The 12,539-nt window shown below is 41.1% G+C and overlaps 1 protein-coding gene across 1 annotated transcript in view; it reads left to right on the plus strand.

The window, feature by feature from the left end:
• The first annotated feature begins 11,198 nt into the window (after positions 1 to 11,198).
• Positions 11,199 to 12,539, plus strand: part of tmem132e (transmembrane protein 132E) — a 343,243-nt gene continuing 341,902 nt past the window's right edge. The window contains exon 1 of the mRNA XM_087169786.1: positions 11,199 to 12,513. Within this exon, the coding sequence (XP_087025912.1) occupies positions 12,453 to 12,513 (61 nt within the window). The 5' untranslated portion in view covers positions 11,199 to 12,452. The remainder of the gene's footprint in view (positions 12,514 to 12,539) is intronic.

Consider the following 12,539-nt stretch of genomic DNA (forward strand, 5'->3'; position numbering starts at 1 on the left):
TCTTTCAGTTGTGGTGTAAATGGGAATTTTTTTCATGCCATTCATGTGCGTGTGGGGAGCCAACAGGAAGTCAGCCGGAAAGAAAAGCCAAAGAAAGACTTTGGTGTGCATGAAAATGTGAAAGCTCTTTCACCAAATGTGCGTGGTGAGGAGCCTTTCATCAGCGTGAATGGCGTGCCATCGAGGAACAGTGTATCCTGTTCTCTTAATACCTCCATAAACAAACCCACACCTGCAGCAGAGACACAGCACACAGTGGAGTGGCACAGTCTGCGGAAATATTGAATTAAAACACTGATTTTGCTTCAGGGAAAACGTTTATCATTCCAGGCAGATGGAAGACATCTGTGTGGTCATGAAAATACTTTTTAAGATTCAACCTGCTGCTGGATAAAGCATAAAAGATAAGTTTAACTTCTTCCCTGGGGTTTTGTACGGTATGGGGCTGAATGAGGTCGCGGATGCGGCTACAGTCAAGGTACAGAAGGGTGAGGGCAGTCTTTGTTTTCCTGTCGTTGGGAAATCTTCAATATAACAACAGTTTCTTCCTCTGGGCCATCAGAACTCCAAACTCCATAAATGTGCACTCATAACCGTCATCTGCTGACCTATTTTAATCATCACTATATTTTAATATTCACTGTGAATAATAGCTACTCAGCAAAGCACTCTTCCATTTCTTTTAAGTATTTATTATATTTCTAAAGTACAATACTCTTTTACGTGCAATATTCTTTTGTGTTCTTTTGTCTGTTTTTGTGTTTTTACTGTTTTTACTGTTTGCACTGATCAGGGGTCTCTCTTTGAATTTCTATTTTTGTTCTATTTCTGTTCTATTCTATAAAAACATATCACAACTTTGTGTTCCTTATGTCACAGCTATGAAGGAAATGCGACACATATGGGAGAATATTTTACATCCGGATACGTTGCTCATCAATCAGTGGTGTAGACTGAACTATGTACATTTACGTAAGGCTTTCAGCAATCTAGTCTCTCTCTTGTGCTCTTCTCCCCCCCCTAAAAATGATGCATGCTTATATATGTTTTTCTTATTAATTTGAATGTCCATTTAGGAAAAGTGGTCTCAGATGTTTGAACCCCGCTGTATATAACATCAACATATATTGACAGGCTTTGGGATGTCTGTAGCTTTTAGTTTGCAAAATTAGAGAAGATGAGATGTGTTTTAACTGGTTGATGATATGTTGCCACTGTGTGTGCACATATATCGCAGCATTTGTCTCTGTGGAGAAAAATCAACAACTTTTCATTTTGTTCCCTAAGAGTGACCAAACATCGGATTCCCTGCTTGATAAGTGGCCTTTAATAAAATTCATCAGTTGTTGCTGCTCTCAGCAATAAGATTACAAGTATATTTTCTCTGACAGCCTGAAGTACAACATTAAATTGTCAGTAATTCCTTCATGCATTGTGCTTTACCACAATCTCCTTTAATAGCACTAATCTGCTCATTAAACCACGGACAGCTGTTGACATTGTGTTTTAGCTGGATTAAAGAGAAGCAGTATCATCAAGTGCTGCCAAGAAAAAAATGTGTTAAACAGTAAAAGATAGTCAATTAAAAGTCTAAATTAGTGGTGAGAAGTTATTTGCATGAGTGGATAGCAGAGCTGCTCATCACATGCTGAACGTCACAGATGGAAGAGGAAAACTTTCAAGCACCTCTGGAGTGATATGCACATCAGATATAGATCTTGGCCTTTTAATTACACGCTTTATAGATGTGTAAACATGTCAATATCTGCCATGCTCTCAGAGGTCATTGTAATGACGCAAGCAGCTCCAGGTGTGACAGCGCCTGTTTCACACAAATTTCACACTGTGCTACAATTGCCACACTCAGTCCAAGAGCAGACAGCACGCTGGGCCTGAGCTCAACACTTTGAAACACTCGTGTGTCCTTTGTGTACAGTCTCTGGTAGTTTTGCCTTTTAACTCTTCAGAATTACAAATCTCCTTCCCTTCAAGAAATGTCCTGTGGAGGAACCGTGGCTCTCAAACTGTGCCACAACCTCAGTGTGTGGGTGCAGGACCACGGGAAAAATGTAGTGTAGAAGCAGTGCTGAATGAACAATAAACTGTGTTTTCACACTGGCAAGGGTATCAAGATACAGGTTAGAAACAATTCCTTCAGCAAAATGGCATGTAAAATAAAAGAAAGGTGGATATTTGACAGGAAAACAGGTGGTGCTCAGCAAGCAAACAAACATCTATTGATCCTAATCACTTATAACCGAGGTCAAGAAAGCTTGAGCGGTGTTGTTCTCTGTACAAAAACAGTGCAAAGTACTTTTATGGGGGCTTATGTGCCAGACCAGACTATTTTTTAGCTGGGAGCAGTTGCCAGGCAACGAGCACAGATCCCAAGAAGTTACTGGTTTTGGCCAAGAAATCGTCTGACACCTAACCCCCATAAAACTGGATTAAACAAAGGAGATAAACAGACGGATGACGAATTAAAGGAAAAACATGAAAAATGAAAAAGGACTCGTGGATGGTTTGATGAGTATGAAAACGATGAATCGTGTGCTACGACCTTCACAGTCACCCCAATTGGACACCTGTGGGAGATTTTATAGCGACGTGTTAGACTGCGTTTCTCCACCACCATCATTAAAACACCAAATGAGAGAATATCTGTTGGAAGAATAGTGCTCATCCCTCCAGCAGAGACTTGAAGAACCAACACCAAGGGACAGTGAAGCCGTTCTGGCAGCACATGGTGCATCAACACCTTTCTAAGACACTTGATGTTGGCTTTTCCTTTCATTTCTCACCTGTCTGTGTGTTAATTGCTGCTTTTTAGTTGGTATAGGTGTAGGTCTGTTACCTTTGGACACAGCTGTTTCCAGTCTTTATGCTAAGCTAAGCTAACACAAACCAGCCTCCAAGAAATTACATTTCCACAGCACTAAATTACCATAAATGTTGTGATGACAAATGTAGTCTAACTGCTGGCTGGATCATGTTAGGAGGACATTTTTTTTTGTGTGTGTGTGTTTTTAACTGAAATTTTAGAATCTGAGAATCTAGTGATTTCCTGAGAATAGCAGAGTTTAATATGACTGGGTGCTAAACCAACGTTCCCTCAGCTCACCTGAGGAGGAGACGTTCACTGTGATGACATGAACAGTAACTCTACCCTGAGCCTGAGGTTTTGACATCTCAGTGAGATCTGGCCCGCTGCGGAGTGGGAGGACTCACTCACAGGCCTTTTGCCTCATCTCGTCGTCTGTGAAATTGAGTTTTTCTGCTGTTGCCTCATTGAAAACAGAACTCAGATCTGAGCTAAACATTAAACACGACTGAGAGTGGCAGCATGAAGACTGCGAGTCTGTTTTGAAAGCTGGTGCAGTCTAAAAGAGGCTCTGTGATGACGGACTGGACTGAAGTTCTTACAGAGCGAGTTCACTTTCATCTGACTCCTAAAGTGACTGTGCTTGTTTTTTTTTTTTTTTGCTGTGACTGTCTAAAGTGATCGCAATTCATCTTATATACGTACAATATGTATATTTACGTTTCCTTTTACCTTTGAATTTTTCATGCAGACAAGAGAAGAAAGTTGAAGTGGGCAAAGTTTAGCTTGGATTTTTCTTCTGCACGACACAAACTGATGTAAGGCGGAAAGGAAACATGGCTCATATTCTAGACAGTGTTATTTAAATAAAAGATCTGTATTTGACTCGTCCTGGAAAACTTTTTTGCCAAGACCAAAAACAAACTGTCCTTTTCTGCAAAATTCTTTCAACCTTTAAAACAGAAGATCTTTTATTTTTTTTCCCCCTTTATCTGACGTGTCCTTGGAAGGGAAGCAGGTAAATGTGTGAACGCAATCAGAAACAACTGGATCCCAGCTTCAGACTCATCAGCTGTGACCGGCATTTCACGGGTCATATGTGTCACCTTTTAGTCGAATCTGATGAGCCTCAGATAGAAGTGATCTGTCTCCCGTGTGAATGCCAGACCCCGCCAGATAAGAGTCTCTGTCTTTCACAGGGCCATGTGGCTGCAGGGGTCTGTCTTTCAATCTGTGCACATCTTTGTTCGCAGTCTCAGTCGAGCTTCTGAAAATGCAGCCAGCAGGTTTCCACTGGCTCCCTTCCTGTCGCAGAGTAAGAGCAGCTCCTTGCCCTTAGGAGGATGAATCTGCTGAAACGGGTAGTTTTAGCACCGGCTCAATACTGATCTCTTGGGGACCCCCGTTATGCTTTAATTGTCTGGAAAGACTCCCGCTGTGCACTTACACATGTCCACCCGTTCCCCCTCACCAGAGGGTCTCTCAAGAGGTTAGAGATGTCTGCGTAATATGTAAAGAGGAACATGAGGAGTGGTGCACTTCTTCAAATAACTGTGCCCTCGGTGTTACTGAAAAGTTCGACCTCTGCTGGAGCTGCAAAGGAGTTTTTTTTTTTTTTTTTTTTGATGTGCAAGTAGCTATGTACTGTAGTTTGCATCTCATATTCCAGCAGCACAAGCACGAAGACACAAATACACGGAGCGCTGCAGTGATATACATTGATCCTTCCTGCGGAGTACAGCAGCTGCTGGCGGTGTAACGTAAAAGAATGTGCTATAAAAAGATGAGAATACCACAGTTTTTTGGCCACAGTGCAACAAGCTGCAAACACAACACTGTATATTATCACTGTATGAAGTTGATATAGCAAACATCTTAGCAAGGAGTTGCCTGTTAACACTTTATCATTCATTTGGAGTCATATTTCTGGCCACCTGAGTCCAGTATGTCTGTTATTTATTCGGCTCTCCACTGACTCCTGAGGGAAGCATCCTGCTCCACTATGTTAACAAGCTAGTCTCCAACTCTGTTTGCTTGTCAGGTAGCATTCAATGGGCTTTTTTTTTTTTTTTAAAGAGTTTTTTCACTTAAAAACAGCTGCCTTTTGCGGCTGAATCAACACAGTGAAGTTGTAGCCTGTAAAAGCTGAACTACGACTTTAAAGTGCTAAAAGGTTCCAAAGAGCTGCGAGGAAATGTCAAAATTTCATCCACTGTTAATACAGAAATATAGTGTCATGGTTCTGCTCGTTCACCCTTTCATTCATTCAGTCCGGTTGTTTTGTACATACATGTTCTAATTCTGTCGTCATCTCAGACCTTGCCACTCTCCCCCTGCACACTCACCTGCTCACCCGTTCCCTGTTCCATCATTAGCTCACTAGTATATACACTGGTCTGTTTGCTCTCTGCCAGATTATCTTTTTGCCACATGCCTCAGCCTGACCCTTTGTACTCTGTTCGCCTGCTTGGATTTTTGTATCCTTGTTAAACACTCTTCACATCTGCCTCCTGAGTCGTGCTCGCTGGTCCCTTCCCTGAGAACCGTGAGCAAAGCAAAGCCTTTTTTTTTCAAGTTAAACTGGTTTCAACTTTGGCACCTAACTATATATATTGACATTATTAAAGGCCCTTAATAACTCACCGTTACATACCTCTGCTATGTTTGATGTGGACCTGAAAACATAAACCAGTCAAATAGAGAATATTGACTAAGGGATGTCTAGATGTACTGTAGTGTAGCTCACACACATCCACATTCAAACATTGTACATTTTCATGTCTGCTCTGAGATGTGCGTAATTCTTCCAGATTAAAGTTACAGAGATCTGGGGCTGTTGCAGCAGCAGTGATTTGACTCTAACCTGGCAGAACATCGTGTTGACAAAAGTAAATCACACTGACAAAGGAAGCAAAGAAATCCACAAAAAAACCTAACCTAACCTAAAACCTTCATGCCTAATGAGAGTCCACACTCTGACTCAGACCACTCAGCTCTATAGGAAATTAATGGACCTGGTGACAAGATAATTTTAATTGCTCGCAGAGTGGACATTGGGTCATTGGCTGCACACTGCTGTGTCAGAATAGTTTAGGTGGGTTTGGATCTCATCAGTTCTCAGAGAGGAAGCAGACTGGGATGGTGGTGATGGATTAAATAAAAAAAGCTTATTTGCTCTCACCTCCTTTTTATGCCTCTGCGCCCGGTGACAGCCATATTGTTTTTGGGTTGTACGTCTGTCCGTCCGTCCCATTCTCGTGGACATGATATTTCAGTAACGCCTTGAACGAATTTCTTCAAATTTGAACAAATGTCCACTTGGAGTCCAGGATGAACTGATTTTGGTGGTCAAAGGTCAAAGGTCAAAGGTCAAGGTCACAGTGACCTCATAAAACGCAGTGTTGACCTTGAAAACGATATATCTTGGGCCTTGAGGGAATTTCTTCAAATTTGGTACAAAGGTTCATCTGGGACTCAAGGATGAACTGATGTGACTCCGGATAAACAGACATGCAATCTGAAACTAGTCTGAGTGGCGGAGGCATACAACTGTGAGGCGGGAATTCTAGTTTTCACATTTCCGCATCAGTACTAAAACTGTTAAAAGGATAGATGCACCGTAACTTGCACCCTGGCAAAGATGGAAATGAGTGAACACAATATGTTATGCTCGACCACATGAATACAAGGAGAGAGGTAATAAATTGGTTCTCACATCATTGGGTTTTTGATTATACAGTAAAAGCATGGGTGAGGACAATTATGTTGCTGGAGCATCTAGAGCATTTCAAGGTTCAAAACTCTATTTGTATGTGTAAAGTATCTAGTCATTGCTTACACTCAACATACATTAAGTAGTGCATTTCAACATGTGTGCTGTGACTGCAGCACACAGCTGTATCAAATACTTTTGTTGGTGAAACCAAGCCACACCTGTCTGTCAAGGAAAACAACTTTTCTTTACAAATTCTTTGGAAAGAGTTTTCCCACTTTATTTTTTTTAACATTTGCTTAAATGAGAGTCAACCTCATGTTGGTGCTACAGAAAAAGTAAGTCATAGGATTATTTTCATAAGACATTACTTTCTTCCAATCTATCCTGTAGATGTAATTTTAGTGCATTTCACCAAAGGCATTTGGATTCATCCTCGTGGCACCATCTGCACCAAATGTCATGCAGGCAATCCATCCCATGGGTGTAAAGATATATCACTAAAAAACTAAAATGTCAACCTGTTGGTGGCACTAAAGGGAAAGGCAGAGAATCACCTGTTTCAGTAGACTTCCTTATCTGGGGACGGCCTCTTTCCCAACTTCATACATTAAATGTTTACACAATGGCAGCCCATCTGAAACTAAGGAGGTATTTCACTCTAGGTTTAAATATGACTAAATCCTGATTGGTGCATTGAAGTACATGACATCACCTTTCTCCAACTATAAAACAAGTGAGTACAGCAGAAACAAAAACACAAACATAAACAGAAATCTATTACACTGAATAACTACATAAAACTTGAATGGCTAAATAAATTAACAAATCCCAGACCCCATCTTTATTCAAGACTCAGAACACCAAACAGAAGCCACTATGTTGGCAATGTAAAGACAAAAACGTGTCAAATGCTGCATGAGCTTAAAGAAATGTTGCAAATGACAGTGTGATAGCGAACACACTAGTGCCTGCATCAAACAACTGCGCTCAGTAATGCCAAGGACTGTTGAGTACAACCAGCTGTGATATTAATCCATTACGCTGCATCAAAAGGAGCAAATCTGACTAAATGTAAAAACCTGTGAGCACAAGAAATTCACACACAGACATGTGGTCCACACTTGGTGAGAGAATTTGTAAGCACATTTCACAAAATTAATGTATTTAGTTTTTGAGGTGACAATGGGAAGGTGCAAGATTTGACTTCGGTAAATAGGTAATTGTAAGTGGTATTAAATTCCCCAGGGAAGCATATCGTGACTCATCACCATAAATGACCCTTATCTTTTCAGAGGCACACAAGTTTACAGAAATAAGTCCTTCACTTGACAATTAGTCTTTTGTAAATGTCAGAGGATGCAATGACAGATTGTGGAGTCAAATGCATTAACAAACCATTAACAGTCATGTCATACCTGCAGCAGTGAAGCCTGCAGCAGCCTGTCTTCCCCCAGCCTCAGTGGGGAACCACAGGCTGCTCTCTCACCTGGCTGCCTGCTGCTGCTGCTGTGCTGCGGCTCAGGTGCTCTAACTGGAAAATTGCAAGTGACTTGATTTGCATAAGTGATCGTGATAAATTAGCTGCTAAAGCTGAGAAACTTAACAAACACAGTTTGTTTTTTTTTGGGGGGGGGGCACAGTGGGATCTATGTGCCTGTTAGCGGCCCTTGAAAAAAGATAATGAGATGTGCCTCTTTCTGCATTATAAACAGGCTACAAGTAAGAAATTAAAGATTTATCACATTTTGAAGTCCAGCAATTTTGACTTTTCCTTGCTCTGCTAGAGCATTAACTTGCCTTTAACAATAAGCCACGAATACGAAGTTAAGAGTAATCACGACTAGCTCTTTGCGCCCAACATCAAACAGACATTTACCACAATGGAACCAACTCCAAAAGCTACATTTATTTTTTTTTTTTACTTATTATCAAAAGCTACATTTAAACCAAGTGTTTAAAATGTAAATGTGTTGGCAATTTTATATGTTGGTCTTGTGTCTGAACAAAGGTCTGAGTCACTTTCAAGTTGCTGCATGGTTCGGCAAACTTGCAGCTGCAAACCTCTGCAATTATGTTATTGCTGCTGGCATGTGGACCAGACCACCATGTGATGGTCTGCAGCTGTGCATACTGTGTAAAGTTCCTTGTTGACCCGATTAGAAACAATAAGAACAAGAAAGTAAATAGCAAACTAGCCAAGTGTCAGGTGCAGCTCTTCCCTGCTTTCTTTAACTTCCAGGCCTTCCCATGTGCTCTGCACATTTGTCCACGGCTCACGCTACTGTGTCGGAGAGCAAAGGCAGCTCCTGCACAGACAAGAGAGCAGCTGACGTAAAGATTATATTGTGGACAGTGTGCACAGAGCCTCAGAGTGGAGATACAGAGAGAGAGAGAGAGAGAGAGAGAGAGAGAGAGAGAGAGAGAGAGAGAGAGAGAGAGATGGATCGGTGCAGGAACCATGCTGAGACCTTTATTAAATCACACCTGTTACATTTCTGTTATTCCCTCAGTTTCAAGTTGGTGATATTCTTCTCCTGTCAGATTAAGTGCGTAACTATATTATCCTCCTAAACAGAGAGAAAAAGACACCAGTGATAATTGGACAAGCACTGTCTCCCTACATTTGTTTTAATCTATAACTGCAGGAGTGAAATACGGCAAAATACTACGACATAGCATGTGAGCAAATAGGAATTAAATGAGAGTCCCAACTTAACACCCTGTTCCCCTGCGTGTGTGTGTGTGCACTGTTAGATATTGTAAAATAAAATAAGCAGGAGAATGGCCAAATCGGTAAAATCCATCTCTATTAGACGGCTGAGAAAAAATCTTCCTTTTCAATATCATTTTTCATCTCAATGCTATTCTTTTCACTGAATTCCTATCACACACTTAATGGCCTTCCATGTATGAATGAGGCGATTGTGGAACATTCATGTAAGTTCACCTGTAGCACTATGCTTTCCATGTGTGAAGAGGGCTATTATAATTGACTTATTGGACTCTGTTTGTAACCTCATGGTAGACATTTAACTTAATCACATTTCATGATATTGAAATCTTAAGTATGACATAATATGATAACATTTCCACAGAGCATGTGGAATACAAAGTAACTAATACACCTACTGTATATGCAATGCAACCATTTTCTATGTTAGCTGTGTGAAAACTCAGATGCCTATTAAAGTCTCACAGTGCTTAATAATATTAAAGGATAGGTTCATAGTTAAAATAAGTCTATCTTAAAACAACAGTCAGGTGCCCATATGTACAATGAAACAGGTTTCCCCCCGATCCTCCTGTTCATACAGCCCATTACAAGATTCCCTCCTGAGGCTCTTTCAGTGTAAGTGATGGGGCACAAAATCCACAGTCCTTGTTTAGTGGGAAAAGTTTCTCTGAAGCTATCTCTTCCAAAATTATACTTGTTTTATTTTGAAAATCCCTTCCGTGTCTCCCTGTTGCAGTAGAAAGATAGTATTAACTTTAGAAGATGTGTCTAAGCTGAATAGCTGAAGCTTCTTATTAGCCTTAGATGAAGATTTGAAGACATTTTTGAAAAGAGGCGGGGCTATAGATTATGTCTCAAAATTTACACTAAAATCTGATTGGGAAGGGATCATGTGATGTCCAATATGAACATTGTTCATTGTAGGCACCTCACTATTGTTTTAAGACAGAATTGAAAAATTGTGAGCCTATCCTTTAATGTACTGATTCTGTAAATAAAAGACAGATATAGAGTATGAGAAACTCTTACTGGCCCCCTACCAAAATAAGGGCCAGTCTGCCTGGCAGCGCTCAAATGAAGCCGTGACTAGGCAGGAGCGTTTGCTCTTTTTTTGGTAGGATACTTTCCCCTTTGATGAAGAGGAGGCGGGTAAGCAACTCACGTGATTAATTTTTGTCTGTGATGCCCGGTTTTAGCTGCATCAAGTTCACCAGACCGAACATGGACGAGACCGGAATTTAGCAGTCTTTCCTTTAAAATAAAAGCATAACAAACCACCTCATTTAGGTAGGTTACTAGCCTGATTTTCAGACTAAAATGAACCGCAGAGGTCTGGAGCCTGAAAATACATGTACAAGCTTGAGGAATTTCAGCTGAAGCCTAAAACACATTCTTATAAAAGTCTATTTTCAAGTCATTTTGAAAAAGGTCTTTTATAATGTGTTTGCTATTATGGCCCATAAATTAGGGGTTATTAGGGATCAATCTTAAACCTACAGTCAATATTTTCTCTCAAATCTCTCCTTAAACGCAGACTTTGGTCTGATTTTAAATGTTTTCATTGCATTATCTTAGCATATAAGCCTGTAAACAGCAGCAGCAAATATAATTAAACGAATAATAATAATAATAATAATAAGTATAATAATAACAGTAATGTTAATATTAATAATTATAATGATGGCATTATGATTATCAGTATTATGTGTATGTTTAAAAGTATTGAATACAAAGACACTGTGAATGTATTTAACTACTGGATAACGTTGCTCAAGATGAAAACAGCCTGCAAAAAAAAAAGAAATTCTACTTTTACGTTTTATTTTGAAAGTACTCACCGGATATGTCTTTTACGCTGTAGCGGACTTAACGAGCGCGAGCTACTGCTCTGTGTGTTTTAAGGTGAACACGTTTAGTTTGGAGCGGAGTTAAAAACCCGGACCACTGCTGCTTTGGTGAAGACAGCGTCTAAATTAGCTTCGTACCCGGCAGGAACACCGCAGACAGGTGCGGTCAAGTCCGATAACTGGGATTCAAACACCGAAACAGAGAGTTTCGTCGGACTTGGCTGTGTTTCAGACTCCGGTAAAGCGGCACCGACGATGCTCCGCTCCGGCTCCCGTGCTTAACATCACAAAGTAAAACGGAATAAGAAAAGTAGCGGAGGTTTTTTTTTTTTGGACATTCCTTGCTCTTGTAATGTTAGCATGACGATTCCCGGCTGAGCGACTGTCGCAACACGCTGCGGTAGGTGAACTACTGGAAACCTGAGGGGAAAAAGCGAGTTTTTTTTTTTTTTTTTTCCCCTTTTTTTCCTCTTCTTCTTCTTCTTCTTTTTCGCAGCCAACCCCCCCGGAGCTTTTCATGTGGGTTATGTGGGTGAAATTTCACCGTGAAACAGCTCACAATGTTATTTCCACCTTCTTCTCTCGGCTGTGGGGTTTAAATGAATCCAGAGGAAGTCAGTGACAGCTGAAGCAGAGCGGTGCGGATCCGTCGGATGCCTCTCTTCGCCCTCCTCTCCATCACCGTGTCCACGATTTGCGCAAGGAATTTTCATGTTTGAATTTTTAATTGGAGAATGAGTATTCACACAGATACATTCTCATGGCTTTTCTCACCTGCTTTTTATTCAGATTAATCTAGTCCCTTTTTGGGTTAAACGCGCAGGATCCCTGTGTTTTGAGCCAGGACGCGCGTCATCTCTCCACTGATGTCCACTGATTTATGATTTTTTGGGGGGGGCATTTGTCGGCTTTCGCGCAAGGACTTGGATCCGTTTCAGGAACACTGGGTTTCTTTTCCTCCCTTGTTGCCCAATTTGGAGCAGGATACTCTTAACTTTCTTCTCCCATGTGGAAAAAAACCGCTGTCTTTTGCTTGGAGAAGACGCGGTTTGGCCGTGCCTTAGATTTGATTCTCGCAAAGACACTGTATAGACTGTATCTGGGCAATAACATTTCTGAAGCCCCTGGAGTGAGGTGTCACACACGCTGTCTGACACACACACACACACTAACGCGCAGATAACATATCTGTCTATTGCGCATTATCAAACTTAAGACCCTTGGGAGAACTGCAACAGCATCGTGTGGAGGCTAACACCCGCAGAGAGGTTTGTTTATCCAACATCGGCCACTGGAACAACTGGGATTTTACATCCACCCGCTGGGATTTCTACCATGACAGGTGTACGGGATTTCAGATGGACTCTCCTCCTCTGTGTGGCGGCGCTTTCATATGGTGAGTGAACCCCCCCCCCTACTCTC

The sequence above is a fragment of the Seriola lalandi genome, unplaced genomic scaffold, assembly GCF_002814215.2.
Source record: "Seriola lalandi dorsalis isolate HSWRI2012SDOR001 ecotype SW California unplaced genomic scaffold, Sedor1 jcf7180002054914, whole genome shotgun sequence".
Lineage (NCBI taxonomy): Eukaryota > Metazoa > Chordata > Actinopteri > Carangiformes > Carangidae > Seriola > Seriola lalandi.